Genomic DNA, 21,136 nt, shown 5'->3' on the forward strand with positions numbered 1-21,136 from the left:
GGGAAATGGTTCAAACTCTAACTATGTGTCAGATCAAAAAGTAAAATTAAGGAGGTGCAGTGCACAAGGGCATTTTCATGTGTAGTAAAGATTCTGTGAAAGTCTCATCAAATTTCATTCAGTGGTATGAAAAGAGTTGTGGAAACGTATAAGAGATGGGTACCCCAAAGCCTTACAGATGGACGGACATCCCGATAACTATATACCTTCCCGCTTTTCAAGCTGAGGGTATAAAAAATCCAAATGTTAAATCTGATTATCATCATAATATTATATTACGTACTTTTATATGTTCATTAAGCATGAATGGTTATAAGTGATTGCGTGGTTCATTTATATCTTAATATGTAAATTATTTTTAAAAAGGGCTTCTAATTGTAAAAGAATGTTAATGCTTTACATGAATGTAGTTGCCTCTCATACTTGTATCTTTTTGTCATTTCAGGGTTTGCTGTTTTAGGACTCTACCTATTCTCATACATTCTATAACAAAGTTCTCCAAATATATCGTTATACCTGTACGAAAATCCCCAAACCTACAATTTCAACACCAATCTGACTTCAGCATAGTGAATTCCTATTGCGTTAACTACAAACATCATTTAAACTTTGTCACCATCTGCAACAATAACTGTTTTTACTCTCCCAAAAGAAAAATGTCGGACAAAAAGTCAAATAAAAGAAAGGCAGAGGAAAAAGATGAAGAACCAAAAGAAGAGAGTCCAAAGAAAATGAAAACACAAAGTACAGACAGTAAAGACAAAAGTGACAGCTCTCTGATAAAACAGATCACAGAGACCAGAAAGAAACTGTGTGACTCTGTGGCTGAATTCAAGTTTAACAAGAAGCGAGTGAGAGTTCTGTCCAAAGTCCAGGATTTCTCTGACGACAAGAATGGAGTCCTATACTGGATGTCGAGGGATCAACGGGTTCAAGGTCAACTTCTTATTTATTCTAATTAATGGACCATTTTGGTTGTTTTGTTTGTTAAAGAGTATTTGCAAAGTTTTAGGTATAGTAGACTAGTGGTGTGAGACTGTGCCAGGATAAAGCAACATTTCAAAATTCTGTTTTTAAGGACTGGCAGAAACAATATCTTCATACTGTGTACAGGGTTATTTTCGCCCCATGTTATTTTCACCCTTTCACACTTGCAAACAATTTTGCCACATTTTAATTTCACCCAATCACAGTTTTGTTTAAGAAATTATACTGTGATTTTTTTTATTTCGCCCCGTTTTAAATTTGCCCATCTGTGGGAAAGGCAAAAAGGACGAAAATAAGACAGAGGCAAAAATTTCCCTGTATACAGTATACACATTGTGCAACAGAATATCTCATTTACCACTAACTAAGTATGCCTTCAATTTCCATCATTTCAAAATACTGGGTATCAGTATCCATTGCACAATATTCATCTAAGGAAAGATTTATTCAATGGACTTGATAGTCAAATGATTTATATACATGTTGATACTCATAATTGATACTCATAACTGTTCCTTTCATTAATGATAATATATTAAAGCATAGCATTAGATTGAATTATTGGTATTCAAAAAATTATTTAGTAAAAACTGATATAATATAGGTTGTGAAAATTTATTTTATTTAACGTAATATTTCTAGATAACTGGGCCCTGTTGTATGCCCAGAAGCTGGCACTGAAGATGGACGCCCCTCTCCATGTCTGCTTCTGTCTCGTCCCCAAGTTCCTAGACGCCACAATCAGACATTACAGGTTCATACTTAAAGGGTTGGAGGAAGTGGAGAGGGTAGGGTGAAATGAGAATCCTGTTGACATTTATATAACAAAATAACAATCAGCAATTTATTCCACCCATTGGAGATTGGTATGGGACCAGTTCAATAGGGGAAAATGCCATAAAAAATGTGTCTTGTCCACAAATGAAATTTATTTTGACTTGATTAGGGGATATAGAGAAGGTATGATATAACCATGCAGTTGACATTAATTTATCATGTTAATTGGATAAAGTTGTAGTGAAATTGGTCTAATCCAACATGCACTGGGAGGTAAATTTGGTTCAGATTATACATTTTATCAAATTGAACACACAATATATAAAATAAAAATAGAATTCACAGTGAAACATATTACGAAAGAAACAAAACTAAACAGTTATATGTACACTCAACCAGATTTGATAAATTTCTCATTGCTTTAGGAATGGTAAAGTGAAATTTGTCTAATCCATCATTCCACCTGCTTATTGGTCACGCTAAGGATGTTTTACCTCCATTTGTAAGAGAATTGCACAGATGGGAATTAAAATTTCTCTCCCTTGAGAGTTCCAGCAGAGTGGGTGTCTGATGTTGAAACATAGCTCAGGTGCCAGACTAAACAGTTTGTCAAGTACAGTAATACCATAAACATGATGAAAATATATTCAAAAAAATGTAAAGACCTGTATATACATTCCAGTTTGAATTGTCACTCACGTATCATGGGATGTCACTTACACTATGTTTTTTTGTGAAAGAGAATTTCTTGTCTGGAGTGAGTGGTAAAAACTCTCTTTTTTGATATTCTATACCAAGAAGGAAAGGAACCAGAAATATTTGGGTTTGATGTTTATCCAGGAAAATTTTCATATCATGTATTTTCTTGAAAAGAGGAAACATGAAGAATTGATTGTCAAGTGCTGTAATGCCATTACATGATGACATATTGTTTAAAAAGAAAAAATACATAAGTTTGAATTGTTACATACATCATGATACATGACATCAGGAACAAGATACACAATCAGCTAACCTAGTTTTTAACATGTCAATTCCCACAACTTTTTTTTTTCAAAGTCACCTTAATGTAAGTAATGAATTGTAGGGTCAAGCTAAGTTTTGTCCAAGCTATAAAAGAACTTTATCAAATATTTTAAAACTTATTAAGTTAAATGAATTTAAAAATTTTATTAACTTCTTTGAAAACTTAAATCAGTAATAATTAAAATGTATTTTTGGCAACAAATATATATATTTTTTGATATTAATTATATACAAATTTTCAGCCAGTTGATTGGTCAGCTGCTGAGGACAGTTTGGAGGTGGATCGTACTGGTTACAGAGGTGGACTGGGCATCCGGAACAAGTACACAATCAGCTAAGCATGCTAACAGAATTCCCACCAGTCTGTAAACACCCACACAAATCAAAGTCACCAAGTAAGGTGGATCAGAGAGAAATAACCCAAAATTTTAACGCCCTCAGCAACCTGTCACCCTGGGTCAAATTTGGCAAGTCTCTGTTAAATTAATGTATATATATTTAATCTTATTGAGTACTGTGAAATCACACATTAAAAATCTATTGTTTCAACAAATGTATATTTTTTGTAAAGTTCTAAATATATACAATATATTTTCAGTTAAACAAAACTATGCTGAGGACGTTTGGAAACGGGTTACAAGGTGGTTGGGCAGTGTGAAAGGGTGAAAATAAAGCCGGACTGAACATGCTGGAACCCTGTATAAGAGAGATTTTCATTGTTTTCGATGTATGAAGAGGCCATGTCCACCACAAAATGTAAAATGTTACATGCATAACTATTCAACAATTCTTCATCCACGAATTCATATCACCACGAACCAAGAAGTCTCAAACCTGCTATTACTGTATATATATATTCAATCTTATTAATTTGTTGATAATTTTAAGTGTTAGGTGCATTGCCTTTTTCCTATACTAGTATATTCAAGCCAATATATAATTATCCTGTACTTTAAGTTTCAGCACAAAAGTTACATATAAAGACATTCATTATTATGAAGACGAACATATATCACCTCTAAGCTCTTTCATACAACAAGTGTTCTTGCTCTAGAAAAAGTAAGTTAACAATGTTTGTCTTTACATACAGGTCAGATATCAGTTCAGCGCTGCATCCTGACAGTAAGACAGTACCGCAGTAAATACAAGGAATCCGTGGAATCGTACATAGAGGAGGCAGTCATAAGGAGAGAGCTGTCTGATAACTTCTGCTTCTACAATGAGAAATACGACTCCGTTGAAGGTGAGACACAATACCACTAACTTAAATTTTAGCACAAGTACATGTACTTGAAATCAATGTATAGACATATATACAGTAAAACTCTTCTTGTACAAATACAGTCATAATAAATTCAGATAAATGTAGGTTATTGCTGAAGTACCCAACTCCCCATTCCCGGAAAAATCGGAAAAAGGCAACTACTTAAACACCTTTAACCCTAAAAAGGTTTGAATATATATATACAGTAAACAAGAGTTTTAGAACAGGTTACAGGTTGCTGACAAAAAATTGTACCGGAGAATTTGGGCACCTGAAGAAAAATTAGAATAATAATAATAACTAGTGCTCTCTGTAACGGGGACCGTTAGCGATGTTCAGTCCCTGTACGCTTCCGGGCATCTCCCTTTTGGTGCCATATTCCCTGTAAGCTTCATAAAATAAGAGAAACTTTATGCAGCAGCTTTAACGTTTACCCAGAAGGGTACCAATTTTCATATATAGAACTTTACAAAAAATATACATTTGTTGCCAAATGCGTGTGCGTAATGACCATGATTTAATCTACACAAGTCTATAAACTTTAATAATTAATATTAAAATAGTTTTACCGGTTATTAAAATTGATAAGTACTCGGTGTATTTATTGCTTAAAAACAAAACTGGAGCGTGCACGCACGTGCATATATATGAGCTAATGACCTACCTTACTTGGTGACTTTGATTACATGTGTGGGTGTTTACAACTGGTGGGAATTCAGTTTGGTTGGCTTAGCTGATTGTGTATCTTGTTCCAAGTTTCAGCCAATCAGATTGCAGTGTACGTTCACGCACGTGTATGGATGTGCATGGTGACCATACCAAGTTATGAGCATCAACCTTAGAAATACAAATCATTTGATTGGTTCAATTCTGGGTTATTTATCCTCTTTTCAAGAAAATACATGATATAATTTTTTTTCTGAATATCAAAGCAAAAAAAAAAAAAAAAAAAAAAAAAAATTTAAAATATTTCTATGTTCCAAATCCCATTCTGTTTGGTTCAAAAACAACAGTTTTTTACATTTAAAGTTTTAGCCAAAAAAGTTGATTGACATGGGATAAAAACATGGACCGTGTTTACATGACAATTGTTATATGTCATGTTTGTAAAAATTCTGAACTTATGTATTTTTTCTTTTTCTCAAACAATATGTCATCATGTATATGGCATTACTCACTTGACAAAAAGGGACATCTTTAGGGAGAGCTTTTGTAACATCAGACACCCACTCTGCTGGAACTCTCAGGGGAGAGAAATCTGTCACCACTCCTCCTATCTTATTCTCTTTCACAAATGGAGGTAAAACATCCTTAGCGTGACCAAGAAGCAGGTGGAATGATATATCTAGGTCTTTACATTCCTAAAGCAATGACAAATTTTTCACAATCTGGTTAAGTGTACAGTGGAAACTGTTTAGTCTGGCACCTGTGTAATATGTTTCACTGAGAATTCTGACCCTTATTTTTAATTCCCACTGTGCAATTTGATAAAACGTATAATCTGAACAAAATTTACCTCCCAGTGCATGTTGGATTAGACAAATTTCACTACCACATTATCCAATGAACATGCTAAATGTCAACTGCATGGTTATATAATACCTTTTTTTCTTTTGTTTCTTTCTTACTATGTTTGTCTATTTATTTTTATACCTATATATTGTGTGTTCATCTTGACCTTGTAGGGAAAGGGCTAAAATAGGCTTTGCCTGCTGCCCAATCCCATTCACTTCTGTGAATAAAATTTTGTATAAATATAATACCTTCCCTATATCCTCTATTCAAGTCAAAATAAATTTCATTTGTGGACAAGACAGAACATTTTTGATGGCATTTTTCCCTACTGAATTGGTACCAGACCAATCTCCAATGGGTAGAAAAATTACTGATTGTTATTTCATTATATAAATGTCAACAGGATTCTCATTTCACCCTACCTTCTCCACTTCCTCCAACCCTTTAAGTATAAACCTGTAATCAGATTGTGGCATCTAGGAACTTGGGGACGAGACAGAAGCAGACATGGAGAGGGGCGTCCATCTTCAGTGCCAGCTTCTGGGCATACAACAGGGCCCAGTTATCTAGAAATATTACACGTTTAAGGTAAAATAAATTTACAAATACCTATATCATATCAGTATTTCATAATTTTTTTTTTGAATACAGTAATTTAATCTAACGCTATGCTTTAATATATTACCATTAATAAAATGTACAATTAATATGTGTATCAATATGTATAATTCATTTCACCATCAAGTCCCATTGAATAAATCTTTCCTTAGATGAATATAGTCTCTTGGATTCTGATACCCAGTATTTTGAAAAGATGAAAACTGAAGGCATACTTAGTTAGTGGTAAATGAGATATTCTGTTGCACAATGTGTGTATACTGTATACGGGGAAATTTTCAACTCCGTTTTATTTCCGCCCTACCCAAAGATGGGCGAATTTAAAACGGGTCGAATTAAAATCATAACAGTATAATTTCCTCAAACAAAACTGTGATTGGGCGATATTAAAATGGGGCAAAATCGTTTGCAAGTGTGAAAGGGTGAAAACAACACGTGGCAAAAATAACCCTGTATACAGTATGTAGATATTGTTTCAGCCAGTCCTTATCGCGATAACACAGAACTTTAAAATGTTGCTTTATCCTGACACAGTCTCACACAACTACATGTAGTCTACTATCCCTGAAAACTTGACAAATACTCTCTAACAAACAAAATAACAAAAATAGTCTATTAATTAGATTGAATAAGAAGTTGACCTTGAACCCGTTGGTCCCTGGACAAAAAGTACCGGAGAACAAATAAGAAATTCTTGTAATCAGAGAAATCCTTAAAAACAGAACCAAACTCCGTTTGTTAAACATAATAATAATAATAAGAAACAGAGTCACATAGCTTCTTTCTGGTCTCTGCAATCTGTTTTATTAGAGATGTGTCACTTTTGTCCTTACTGTCTGTACTTGTTTTCATTTTCTTTGGACTCTCTTCTTTTGGTTCTTCATCTTTTTCCTCTCCCTTTCATTTGACTTTATTGTAGGATAACATTTTTCTTTTGGGAGAGTAAAAACAGTTATTGTTGCAGATGATACAAAGTTTAAATGATGTTTGTAACAACGCAATAGGAATTCACTAGCGTAGTGTCAGATTTGTGTTGAAATTCTATAGGTTTGGGGATTTTAAATATAACGATATATTTGGAGAACTTTGTTATAGAATGTATGAGAATAGGTAGAGTCCTAAAACACGCGCTGAAATGACAAAAAGATACAAATGAGAGGAAGCTCTTATATCTATCTATGTTCTAAATAACATTCTTTTACAATTGAAGCCCTTTTTAAAAATAATTTAAGTATTCAGCCAATAAATGAACCACGCAATCACTTATAACAATTTTTTTTTCAAAATCATGAAAGTCATTGTGAGAATATAATGTATCACTATGTTTTAACATTTGGATTTTTTATATCTCAAAAAACAAAGGAGATATAGCTATTTAAATGTCCAATCAGATCTGCAAGGCATGGTGGTACCCATCTCTGTATATCATATTGCAGGATATCTTTTGATACCACTGAATGAAATTTGATGAGACTTTCAGAATCATTCTGTCAAACAACAAAGGAATGCCCTTAGTAAAGTTTAATCCAAACAGATTGCAGCACACGTGCATGCGCACTTGATTTTTTTTGTATATCATTTCAGGATATCCTAATGCATGACAATGTTTTAAATTTCAATTTACCCAAATTTCGTAAAGAACCCAAAAGGAAATGGGAAAGCCATTTAATATATTATGATACAGATTGAAAGCGCACGTAATTATGCACGTGATTTCATGAATTTTATATCTATATTTGTCCTAGGAATCTCTAATTCATGACAATGTTTAAAATTCATAGCATTTGTCGAAAAACAAAAGAGATATTGAGATTTTTGTTTCAGCCAATCAGATTGCAGCGTCACGTGCATGCGCGTGAGTTTTGCTGAAAAGAACAGCGTAATATTATTCACTATTAATATATCCTTATGTGATGAGTAACAATAGGATATTCATCAAAAAATGTAAAAGTTTATTTTATACATGTATATCAGTCAATTCACGATTTCACGCGCACGCACGTGTGTGTGTGTGTGTGTGGTGTAAAGGTCGTTCCGCACACCTACAGACACACCTATTAACCCTAAAAAGGTTTTACAGTTTTATTTCTGAAAAAACAGTATAAAAAGTTACCGGAGAACAAAAAGAAAACACAATAATAATAATATAATCTTGTTACATGTAAGATCTTGAAATTTTGTCATCATAAATTTTAAGAATCTGCTTTTTTCTCTGCAAAAAACATAGATGTCATATGTACTCTGAAAGAAAAAAAACTGCACTTGGTTTTCAGTACTTGTGGTACTTTGATTTTCATGAGTAATTCTTGTTCTTATGCATTTGTGGCACTCATAAGAGATACAAACAGCAACATAAAAGTCAAACCAACGGAAACGAACACCGACTCTCATAAACTTCACTGTGTTTATGTTAAATGGCACTTTGATTGGTGTTATTAAAAACATGATAAAGTTATACCACATAATTATATCGCGGGTTTGATTTTTACAGTAATATTCGAGATTTGTCAGCAGAAAGATTATTGAATTCACTAGCAGGAATTATTTTTAAAAATACATTTGTTATTTTGTTTGTTTTTGTCCCTCCCTCGAAGAATTTTTGAACATTTGATGTGAAAAATGGAGACTGCAAAATTTGTCCTTATAATTTGGCTCTAATTTATAACCAGTAAAAGCAGTGAGGAATCATTTTGAGTCAGTACCGTCTGACACACGGGATTTTTCGATTTAAACGATCTAAATTCTGGAGAATAAAAATTAGGTCCACAACTGAACAAGTACAGATGTATGATGCCCTAGCCATGTTTTTATTTTATTTTTCATTTCTCAAATTAAAGCATCAGATTTTCTGAATCTGATGTTAAAAAAATCATTTCGGACAACTTGTATTTTGCACTAAAAAGTGGGCCATATTTTGATTGATAAATATCATTTAATATAAGTTAAATTAATAATTTTAACCAGAAAAAATATAAAGAGCGTGACTATGACGATACTATGAAATCAGAAAATATATAATAAAGAATTTACAACTGATATAAATGATTTTTTGTTATGTAAATCACAGGCCTTTAGATCGCTTGAAAAAAAATTGAGGTATTGAAAAAAAAATAAAGGTATGGAACTCTTTTTATAGGGTACATAATTTCGCCAATAAAATTCTTTTAAATCAAATGCTTTACAATTTTACTTTCTATCCATATCTATTAAAATATAAATAATCTTTATTACTACCAAAGTTCATTCCGTAATTCCTTATACTTCTCGAGATATTCTGATATCAATTCCCAAATTGACCTAAATATTTTTACTCGACATCAGCTTGGGCCTTCACTAATTGTAAAGCGGGAACAAGAGACAATTTTCCCCGGAATTTATTCTAAACTCAATGAATATTTGCTCATTTGCATTCAATCTTTACAAGGTTTTTCTTTAATTTTATCATATTGTGTAAATAAGTCACAAACAACATTTTAGCGGTCTAATTGATTTGAAAATCGAAAGGTATAGAATGCATTCCGGGAAAAATTCGCTCTACCATGGCTTCATTTACATTCATAATCAACATGGCGGTAGTTGTTGATGTAGACGTTTTCAAATTAATTTTTCTGAAAGGAATATTATTACGGACTTAACGTTACAATCTGGAGTAAGAAATCAACTTTAAATTGTTGAAAGATTTTGCAAATACTATGCAACTCTTCGCCGCACTTCAAACACCGTCTGTTTACATGTGAATGGCCAGGGGCCCAAGCTAATGTCGAGTAACAGAAAGTAGGTCATTTTTGAAATTGATTTCAGAATATCTCAAGAAATATAAGGAATTTCGGAATGAGCTTTTGTAGAATTGAAGAATGTTTATCTATGAATAGATTAAAATAGAAAGTAGAATTTTAGAGCATTCGAATAAAAAATATTTTATTAGCGAAATTAGGTACCCAGTGTAAGAGTTCCATGTTTATTTTTTTTACGCAATTTTTAACAATGCAAAGGCCCTATAATAGTAATAATCAAATTTCGGGTTAACACTTAAAGCCATGGTAGTTCATCCCGTGCAGTTTCATACACACATACCAAATTTGTGCACTGTGTTTAAAACGACATGGGCTGAGAAATTGTACCTTTGTGGACTGAATGGGCCACTGAAATGAGTGGAAAGGTGACTGAATGGAGAGTTCTTCCATTCAGTCGATAGATGCATGAACTGAACGACAATTTTATCCTATCAGTCATACACAGAACGATGCCATTGTAGTAGCTGAACGGAAATGTAGTTGGTTGCTATGACAACCATATTTCTTTGAAGAATTGGGAACTTGGGGAGATGGATCAAATTCGCAAAACTAATCAAGTATTCTTTATTATGTTGGATTTATTCATAGGCATCGCGGAAGCCCAGCGACTTGCCCCTGAAAAGTCAAAGCCGAAAAATTGCCAATTAGCGTCCCTGACCCAGAAGAGAAAGTTATGCCATTACAAACAGGATTATAGGAGCATATATTCCGTAACATATTTTTACGTTTAACAATCAATATACATACGAAAATGATACAGTAGGGAAAGGGCTAAAATCAACAGATGCCCTAAAAATAAAAACCTCGGCACTATAACTATATAAATATATATTATACCGCAACATAAATTTTAAATAAGAGCCTTCTTTTTTTCATATGGAATTCATTGTAAAAATTGTGCTTTTATGAAAGAAACGAGACAAATCAAAATTATCCTTAGTATTCCTTAGACCTGAGGTGTTATTTTCGAGGGGGGGGGGGAGCTTCAACAACGGTCCCTGACTTTGTGTTTGTAAATTGTCGAGAAATTCACTAATAAATATATAAACTTACTGAAGGTTTTCGCCTTTAAAAATTCAAAAATGATCAGTGATATTTAAGAGGGATAATAATATGTTATATGTAACTAGATATTCACTAAATCTTAAGCTCATGCTAATGATTGTATAGACAGTTTAATTAGATATAAAAGGGAGGATGGAAACTAAATGAAATGGTGTGACAGAATAACAATGATTCTAAATATAAAATGATTTCAAATATCTATATAGAGAAAAATTCGCCCTTTTTCGTCCTTACCTCGATTTTGGGCGAACTTAAACTGGGCAAATAATCGATTGCAAAAAAGGAAGCAGTATAATTTCTAAAACAAATTTTGACGGGCGAATTTAAATATGGACAAAATTGTTTGCAAGTGTGAAAGGGCAAAGAACCAAAACCTGTATTTGAGACTGTAGCTCTACTGGTTTGTGCTTATAACAAAGGATGAGAAAAGAAGCCATTGCTATTAAACCAAAACTGTCAAGGGGTGACGTGTTTTAAAGGAATTTCACACATTTCTATTTTTAGTAACAATGGCAACACTTTCATCAAAATCAAAAACAGAAAATGAACTACTCTATATATTGCTTCAAGTACATGCTCACTTGTGTGCCAAGTTATCTGCAATCGGACCAAAACTGTAGGAGGAGTAGCGTTTTAAAGGAATTTCACAGGAAATTCTTTTTTTGCATAACAAGTGACGACGCCGTTCATCGAAATCAAAATCTGATGCACTATTCTATGTATAATTGTGTAGACTACTTGTGTGCCAAGTTATATTGAAATCGGTAGAAGTAGTTTTAAAGGAATTTAGCAGAAAATTCTATTTTTTATTAGGCCACAACACCATTCATTGAAATAGAAAAATCGATGCACTATTTTATGTATCTTTATGTAGTCTACTTGTGTGTGCCAAGTCATATTGAAATCAGATCAAAATTGTAGGAGGATTAATGTTTTAAAGGAATTTCACAAAAAAATTCATTTTTTAGTAACCATGACAACATTGTTCCTCGAAATCAAAATCCAATGCACTATTTTATGTACTTGTTGTTGTAGTCTACTTTTGTGCCAATTATATCGAAATCGGGAATTGGTAGGTACAGGAGGAGTAGCATTTTAAAGGAATTTCACAGGAAACCTATATTTTTAAGTAACCATGGCAACACTGTTAGATGAAAATGAAAAACCGAAAATACATATTTATGTATCTTGAGTGTAGTCTACTTGTGTGCCAAGTTAGGTAGCGTTTTAAAGGAATTTCACGGAAGATTATTTTAGTAACCATGGCAACACCATTAATTGAAATCGAAACCAATCACTATTTTATGTATCTTTGTGTAGTCTCCTTTTGTGCCAAGTTATATCGAAATCAGATCAAAACTATTAGGAGGAGTAGCATTTTGTAAAGAAATTCACAGGAAATTCTCTTTTTTTAGTAACAATCACAATTAGCTGTTAGATCGAAATCAAAAACCGAATACAGCTCTTTTATGTATCTTAGTGTAGTCTACTTGTGTGCCCAAGTTATATTGAAATCAGATCAAAATTGTAGGAGGAGTAGCGTTTTAAAGGAATTTCACAGAAAATTCTATTTTAGTAGACCGTCGGCAACACCATTCATGAAAATCGAAACTGGATGCTGTTTATGTATCTTTTGTGTAGTCTACTTGTGTGCCAAGTAATATTGAAATCAGATCAAAACTGTAGGAGGAGTAGCATTTTGAAAGAATTTCACAGAAATTTCTATTTTTAGTAACCACGGCAACACCATTCATCGAAATCAAAAACCGATGACTGATTTTTATGTATCTTAGTGTAGTCTACTTGTGTGCCAAGTAATATTGAAGATCAACCAAAACTGTAGAAGGAGTAGCGTTTTCGTAGGAATTTCACAGAAAATTCTATTTTTAGTAACCATGGAAACACCGTTCATCGAAATCAAAAACCGATGCACTATTTTATGTATCTTAGTGCTAGTTTACTTTTGCCAAGTAATATTGAAATCAGATCAAAACTGTAGGAGGAGTAGCATTTTAAAAATTTCAAATTCATTTTTTCACCAAGGCAACGCCGTTCATCGAAATCATAAGCCGATGCACTAAATTATGTATCTTAATATAGTCTACTTGTGTGCCAAGTTACATGAAAATCAGACCAAAACTGTAGCAGGAGTAGTGTTTTGAAAAAATTGTTTACAGACAGACGGACAGACAGAACAAGTAGGACAGAACAACGAGGAGCAGAGCGGACGGACGACGGACGCATTACTATCGCATAAGCTCTTCTGGTCTCTGGACCAGTAGAGCTAAAAACGGTATGAGTATTTAATCACTTTGACAATGTCTGGTTTTCTTTTAAGCCCGAGGAACTTGGCGATTGAAACTTTAAGTTCCGACAGATTGATTGATTGATCGTATGTTGTATTTTAACGTCCCTCTCGAGATTTTACTCATATGGAGACGCCACCACTCTGGTGGAGGGCTACAAATATTTTCCTATGCTCGGCACTCAGGGCTTGGCGGTGAGGTATCTTTTTCGTGCCAGCACCTACTGGAGCGCGGGGCCTCGGTTATTAGGTCTCATCCGAAGAGGACCAGTCCCACGTCCCACAGTGGGATTCGAACCCGCGACGTAAAGATGACTCCTTACTTGGCTTTTCTAGAGCAGACGCTCTAACCACTGCGCCACGCGGCTCCTTAGCTTTCAAGGAAGCTAGTGCCCAGAGGAGAATATACAACTGGAAGACAACTACTGGCAACCGTCAAAAGCAAAATAAAAGAGGAAAAGGTTTTTGTATTTGATAGTTCAAGATAGTAAGACGTCGCGTAGTTGTGTAACGACAAATTATCCGTTTTGTCGTTATTCATACGTCATTTGAGCGTAAAAACAACTTTTAAGAATTAAATGTCAGCGAATTCAGACTAGACATCCCAATTTTTGCTCTCCCTTTTCCCCTAAATCTGTAGCAGATTAAAGAAGAATTTTTATGTTGCAGAAACTTCATGTAAATTTTTTTTCAATCAAACAATACATAAAGCACAACGAGAAACAATATTAGAAGGTATGTATTGACTTCCAATTTGCAATTAAATGATGTGAAAATTGAGTTCTTACGGCAAAATCTGTCGATTTTCCGTTTTTTGGATGGGAATCCCCATTGTTCTGGAAAAGTGCCTCCATGAAACAAAATAATTTTGATATACTGAAAGAGGCAGATTCCTTCAAAACTGCCATTTCCGATTTCTGTTTCAAAGAGGCACATTTTTGAAAAACAAAAATTGAATAAAGATTATTCTCCAAAGGAAATGCAATTTATACTTAAATAGACGGCTCCAAAAACCATATATCCGAAATAGTTCTAGTGGATATAAAATGCAACCAGTATTATTACCAGAATGGGTTCAAATGATGGGCTGTAGGGTCATTTTGCATTTTTTTTTTAAATTTCCACACGTAATGGGCCAATGAAATTATATATTTTGAGAGAGGGGAGAGAGAGAATGTCAAGAAATGAATAAAGTAATGCACTATATTGAAAATGCAGATTAAATTGTTTTCCTTGATATGTGTGTGACTTAAAACTTATGCTTTGTTAGTTTTTTGCCTTGGAAACAAAGTTACTGTATTGTTTAAATAATTTTTTGTTTACATACCGTAGTTATTGCAATTTTGATCTCCTAGTTAGTAGCCAAGATTTGATTTGAAACAAATCAAATGTCTTAGATGTACATGTAACACTTAACAGTGTGATTATGGGACGCAGTTTTATTTCATAAACATATTTTAACACGATATATACATTATATCTTTCAAAATGCTGCTATTATTATTAGCCATTATGCTTTTTGCCTCCAGTCTCTTCCGTGGAATTGACGAAAGTGTGTTTTGCTGTATCAAGCAGGAAAACATTGTTATGTTCTAATTCGACCAATCTCAACCGAACATAAATTATCTATACCCTCAATTCAAAAATCAAAACAAAACAGCCATTATAGGTAGCTCAACATTTAATAAACTGCTTTAATAACATTTACAACATTAATATTACAACAACACAAAGACTTTCAAAATAGCTACGGCAAGGGGGGGCGAGAGTGTACAACTGAAATGCACGCAGTCTTGAGCTCAAATGACAAAACACAAAAAACACACCTTTACTACCAGCTAACCGGTCATACAAGCAGAGTATTCCTACTCGCTCAGGTAAAAATGGAGTAGGACATTTGTTTTAAAGAAAAGGAATCGTACGATTCTAATTTAGATTTTTTCAACCTGTTATAAATACATTTATTGTCATCTCCCTCGGGAAATGGTTGACAATTTGTATGCCGAGTGATCCTTCATTAACTTTTCGGGAATCCTCGATGTTTTACAATATCTGAAGTAGAAATCTGCGCGAGGGATTTCCAGTCACATGTAAGCTGGTTTTTTTCAAAGAACTAGTAGAAGTGTGTGATCTACTTTCGGTTTTGGCCTATTTGAAAGCGAAGAAAAATTTCAAAAAGAAATACGATGCTCTCTGGAGATAACACATTAAGTTCTCGGCTGAATCTACCTGCTCTCAATACAAAAGTGGAGGCATGGTTCCCGATTATTAAATATAGATGTAAACAATGAGCGATCTACTTTATTTCTATCGATAAAACAAGCTGCACAGAAATCAGAGAGAGTTGAGCACACACAATCACCTAGGTGGCGGAGTCTTCAAAATATACAGTACACTTTATGCTCTTTATATCTACCTGACTTGGGTACTCTTCTTGGCTAGTACGTAAATGATGATCAGAACACAATGAGATCTTCTAACGAGGTGAATTCCTCTGTAGCCGACGTGGATCAAGAATTCACAAAAAACCCCAAACAAAATCAAATTTATTCTAACATTTACAAAAGTAATGGCATTTTAGTGATATGAATTGAAAGATGAAAAATTTTAATTTTTTGGTACTTTATCTGGTGATTTACTAGGGGCAGGTCAAATGCAAAATTTCACAACATGAAAACTGGTCTTCAACAGGATATTGTAGTGAATTATATAAATTGCCGTCATTCTTCTTAAATAATACAAGACTGTTTGCAGCAAATGTATTATGAGTAAAAAAAATCATTCATTAAAAGCACAAGTTATAGGCACATTAACATAAATATCTATAACATACTACAGCTATTGGAAGATTGATCACAATTCAAAGCTTTCAAATTGCTAATGAGTACTTTTTTGCAGGAGAGTCTAATCTATTTCTTTTGAAGGATTTATAATAACATTGCAATCAAATTCTTTATGCAGTTGCTAAATTGCATTAATGGCAAAGAAGTTCATCAAATCACTTCTATGATATTACTGAAATGGAGCCGAAAATTATGATCAGAATTGTTTATTTTTAGTATGCAGGATGAAGTTTTTTAAAACAAAACACAGGAATAAACGCATTGCACGTGAATTTTGACGATAATGGCACAATACTGTATTCCTAGAAAAAACAGCCTAAGTTCAGAGTTGGCAAATTAGGACTCTTTTTACCAGATAATTTATAAATGCTTAATTTTATGTTAAATGTATTACTTACCTGTATTAAAAAAACACATAAGCATTGGATAAGCTATATAAAAGTGTTTAAAAGTAGATTTGATATTGTATGTGCTTTGAAGTACATTTGATGGCAGTTTTCTCTATCCTATGGTATATTTCAACAGCCTGTGCATGTGCTTATATTTTATAAAAGCATTAACAGTCGGCGGATACAGGAATCTTGAAAAGGGGGGATTCAGGTTGGGCCTACAGACCTCAGCACAAAAAATGAACATAGGCGTATAGCAGGAGAGTTTAAGAGTATAGCCCCACTTGCAGAATCGGGGGGGGGGCAGAGATTATGTCTGTGCCCACTTTAATGAAGAAAAAATGACAGGTATTGAAATAATATTAAACCACATTTTATGGCATTTTTTTTTATGTTCAGCCACTCAGTAAGCATTTTTCTTGAAGTAATAGTTGTATATAGTAATGTAATATAGTAATTTCAGTACAGCCATTACAGAAAGAATTCACACCCCTCCCCCAAAATAGGATTTTCGAGTTTAAGGAACATTCGATGTTTTGTTTTGTTTTTTTTTTTTTGCTTGTCAAAGAATTTCTGAGAGTTGAGCCCCCACTTTAGTTTGTGACTACGCCTCTAATAAATTGTGAAACTTTATGTATATTTTGGACGCAAAAAGGGCCGAGAACCTGCCTCAAATTAGCCAGTGCTATTTAAAGCACAAAATTTCTGAATAGTAAACTTTTTTATGTAAGTTGAGTTGGATTTTCCTTTATATCATGGGTGTTGGATGGGCATGTCACTTAAAGGAATGTAAGGAAAATCTTTGGAAAGGAAAGGGTCTGAATTATGAAGTTTAGCACTTTTGCTGCTGCTGTGCAGAGTAAGAAGCTGTGAAAAATTGTTAAGTATATGTAGACCACAAAAGGAACGCTAAGGTTTTTGTCCAACTTCTTGTGAGTAAAAAAAAATGCTGCAAATTTTTCGAATACTGTTTAGTTGTACAATAACAATTTCTAAAATGCATTAAACAAAAAATATTTGTAATAATGAATTAAAACATATTTTCACATAAATTTAGAATTACAGACACATGTGGGTCAGAAAATCTGTGCTCCCAATTTGTTGAACTTTGACAGTGCTGAAAAAAAGTACTAGTTACATTGATAAATATTTAGTCTGTGACATAAATGAAGCCCAAAGAGATGACGTTCAGCTTTTTGTGGAAAGCCAAAGTTGTTATGTTTCATGTAATATCTAAAAATTATGTGGTTTGCAGACGCAGTTTAAGCAAAATTTCGTTCTATTACCCTCAGCCTTAGCAACACACGTGACAACGGGTAACACAACGGTAATGTCACATGCGAGGAAATTATCGGCGTACAGTTGACCGTGAGAATCCTCAAAACGTCAGTTGCTGCGTTGAAAGAACCGGAATAAACTTGACATGAGAATAAAAGCTTGCGTCCGATGTGCACTTTTACTTAAAAAACAACAAACAACAAACAAAACATGATTGCGAGTGCAGAAATAACGAAACTTTGATGATAAAGGACTCTTAGAGTATCAAATAAACAATAAAATATCAGTGAAGTCTTTTTCGAAGTAGCGTGGAGTTTGAAAGCTTTCTAAACATGAACGTAAAGACAATCGAGATTTTTTTTCTGACATATTAAATCACTGACGCGTGGGTTGACAATAGTTTTTTTGGGGTGTCAAGAATTAGAATCTTACCCTCCAAAACAGGCACTACATTATGTTTATTTAATTTGACCAATCTCAACCGAAGACATAAATTATTTATACCCTCATTCAAAAATCAAAACAAAACACCATTATAAGTAGCAGCTCCAAGAACTGCGCATTTGGATGAAGGAAGCTTGTCACAATTTTAGTATCAAGTTACAAATACAAGTCATTAAATACCAAAACTTGAGAACGGACTGAGGCTGATTTTATTTAAGGTCATTGGCAACGAAGGGTTTTCCGGAGAAAAAAGGTTTATATGCAGGATTTCACTTATGAAAAAAAAGTCATTGAGAGTGATCTCCCGTATGAATCTTCTAGGCGCTGAAAACAAATAAAACCATTTGTTACAGATTTAGAGGTAAACAAAAGCACGTGTGTTTTTATCGGATAATTCAACTCTACAGTGGTAAAAAGAAAACCGAGCGATGGGTTTTGTTACACTGTGCTGAGGTTAAGACAACCAACAGGTTGTCATTTAGAATAGGTACAGTAATGCTGGGAAGTGCAAAGATGTGAAATAATCATGCTAAAAGTGGTAGTAGTTAGGTGCATTCGGATGAGAACTATTCTATAGGTTATGTGAATGAGGCACATAAAAGTTACTACAATCATTGCAAAAATGTTTTATGACAGTTCGTTTTCAAATAAAGTAAATTAGTCCGATTGAAGCAAACGAACCAGTCTCTTGATTATTATGAATAGTGATTTGATGTTAAGGAAAGCAACTCAAAGATAAAGAACGGTACTGTGTTTTGTTTCAATATTTGCATTTTTACAGCCAAAAGTATATGCATGTTATCGGAAATAAGACTTCAACAATGTATTTTATGTATAAACCTTATGAAATAAATGCGTTTTGGAGAAAACTTATGCATGAATACAGGCCATTTATACAACATTTTACATAGGAAATGCATTGAAAATTGTAAAAACGTAATTTGACAAAATCTATAAAGGAAGGCTGGCTTTTTGATGGGTAAAAAGGACCTGAATTGAAAGTGTTTGGTATCATTAAACCTGTTAAAAAATCTTGAAAAATTCTATACTAAAGCCAAAAACGTTGCCGATGTATTTTCATTCAAATTTTTCAGAATCAGAGTGCGCGGGAAAGTTCAACATGGAGAGAATTTAAAAGGCAAACAACAACCTTTGTTTTCTTTTAAAGACCAGTTGAGTGGAAAATAAATTTAAAATTCCACAGATAGTCAAAACTGTGTAAAAATCGAAAATTGTGGTAGTACGAAAAAGTCTTTACAAGATATAGCCTTTTCCATTTTTGTTTTGTGTTTACAAAAGCAGATTTCTATAGATATTACATGGATTAAAGATCTTTGAATGAAAAGGCTGATTTTTTGAGTAAAATTGTTGATTATGACGATTGGTTCTTTTCTTCAGAATTCTTCAATTTTATGAAGGGAAATGTGGGGTCCTTATAATATTGAAGATTTGCCAATTTTAAAAATACTAGATTACCAAGATTTAATTCATTATTTTGGAATCCGGGTATTGGGGAGTGGACTGCTTTTCCCAAAACTGGGGTTCAGAAACAACTGGGTTGTGCCACCCGTGCATTTAATCATGAGAGCAATTAAACATATATTGTATTGTAGAGCAAATAGTACATTGATTGTTCCTAGATGGCCATCTGCGGCTTTTGGACAATGATTTTCGATGAAAAATTTTGGAATATAAGAATTATGCCAATGAAGTGATTGAATTTAAAGATACTTCCATTATTTTGCAAAAGGGTTCTTCAAAAAGTTGCATTTTCGGTACTGAGAAATTTGGGGGGTTTTTTGGGAGGATATGCTTTTAAGATTGTGAGACATGGTCCTAATACAATTGTGTTAGTAACAGGGTCAAATGTATATGAGACAATGATAAATTTATTTTGAATACGTACATGAGCGTTTTTATATAGCCTTTAAGATTTTTATTACTCTGAATGAGTTAAAAAATAATGACCTGGTCCTAGTATATTATATGCTGAGAGCGTGGTCAAAAAAATTTAAAATAATTTAGTATCTTTTATAATAGCATGGTCCTAGTATTGTATACTGAGAGACAAGGCTAGACAATATTTGGGAGACATGGTCCTCACGCATGAGTGACAAGGTCTTTTATTGATTCTAAAAGTACAAATAGGAAAATAATTTCTTTTTTCGAATTTTAAATTTTTCAGATTGTTTCAAACAGGACGATGGCGCTCTTTTCAGGCATCGAAAGAAAATTAACCATTTGAAATTATTTTGTGAAAAATCCAAAGCTAAAAATACTCACGTAAATATAAATACCCATTCAACGGATGGATAAAATGGTGCAGTTCTCAAGTCCTCCTATTCAACAATTTCCTGCTTCCGATTTTCAAGTGTCATTGTATTTAAATTTATTTATCTAAGGAGCACAATTCCATGGCTAAAGTTAATGAAGCGTTTTACGCCATTTCATGGGCGCACGATTTGTCAGGTTTTAAAAATCCATGTCATTCTTCATTTGTGATTTCAGTAAAGGAAGGAGCCCCCCAGATGTACAGCTAAACCAGTTCCAAAAAAGAGCCAATTTCTCCGGAAACGTTACAAAAGATCGCGGAAAGGTTCGGAATTTTTAAATAACAACTTACCTGAAGTGAGAATTGCTTGCATGTGTCTTATGAGTTTTGCAGCCTTTTTAAGATTTTCCGAATTAGTGAACTTGAGACGTTCAGATATCGAATTTTTACGATGGATATGTTACTTTGTATGTTGCTAAGAGTAAAAACAAATATAAACAAGGCAATTATGGAAAAATTTCAAAAACGGGAAAATGTACTTGTCCTTATGAAATGTTAA

The 21,136-nt window shown here is 33.5% G+C and overlaps 1 protein-coding gene and 1 pseudogene across 1 annotated transcript; one reads left to right on the plus strand and one right to left on the minus strand.

Annotated features, from left to right (window-relative positions):
• Positions 1 to 411: 411 nt before the first annotated feature.
• Positions 412 to 4,053, plus strand: LOC134276253 (deoxyribodipyrimidine photo-lyase-like; annotated as a pseudogene).
• Positions 4,054 to 4,379: 326 nt separating this feature from the next.
• Positions 4,380 to 6,864, minus strand: LOC134276254 (deoxyribodipyrimidine photo-lyase-like). Its single transcript, XM_062758513.1, has 5 exons — positions 6,829 to 6,864; positions 5,992 to 6,135; positions 5,233 to 5,415; positions 4,874 to 4,891; positions 4,380 to 4,436 (listed from the first exon to the last, which is right to left on the minus strand). The coding sequence occupies exons 2-5, from the start codon at positions 6,043 to 6,045 to the stop codon at positions 4,380 to 4,382; spliced, it is 312 nt and encodes a 103-aa protein (XP_062614497.1). The 5' UTR covers positions 6,046 to 6,135; positions 6,829 to 6,864.
• Between the last annotated feature and the right edge of the window lie 14,272 nt (positions 6,865 to 21,136).

This window comes from Saccostrea cucullata, unplaced genomic scaffold (genome assembly GCF_032062105.1).
Source record: "Saccostrea cucullata isolate Sc308-1 unplaced genomic scaffold, CSIRO_AGI_Scuc_v1 ctg11751, whole genome shotgun sequence".
NCBI lineage: Eukaryota > Metazoa > Mollusca > Bivalvia > Ostreida > Ostreidae > Saccostrea > Saccostrea cuccullata.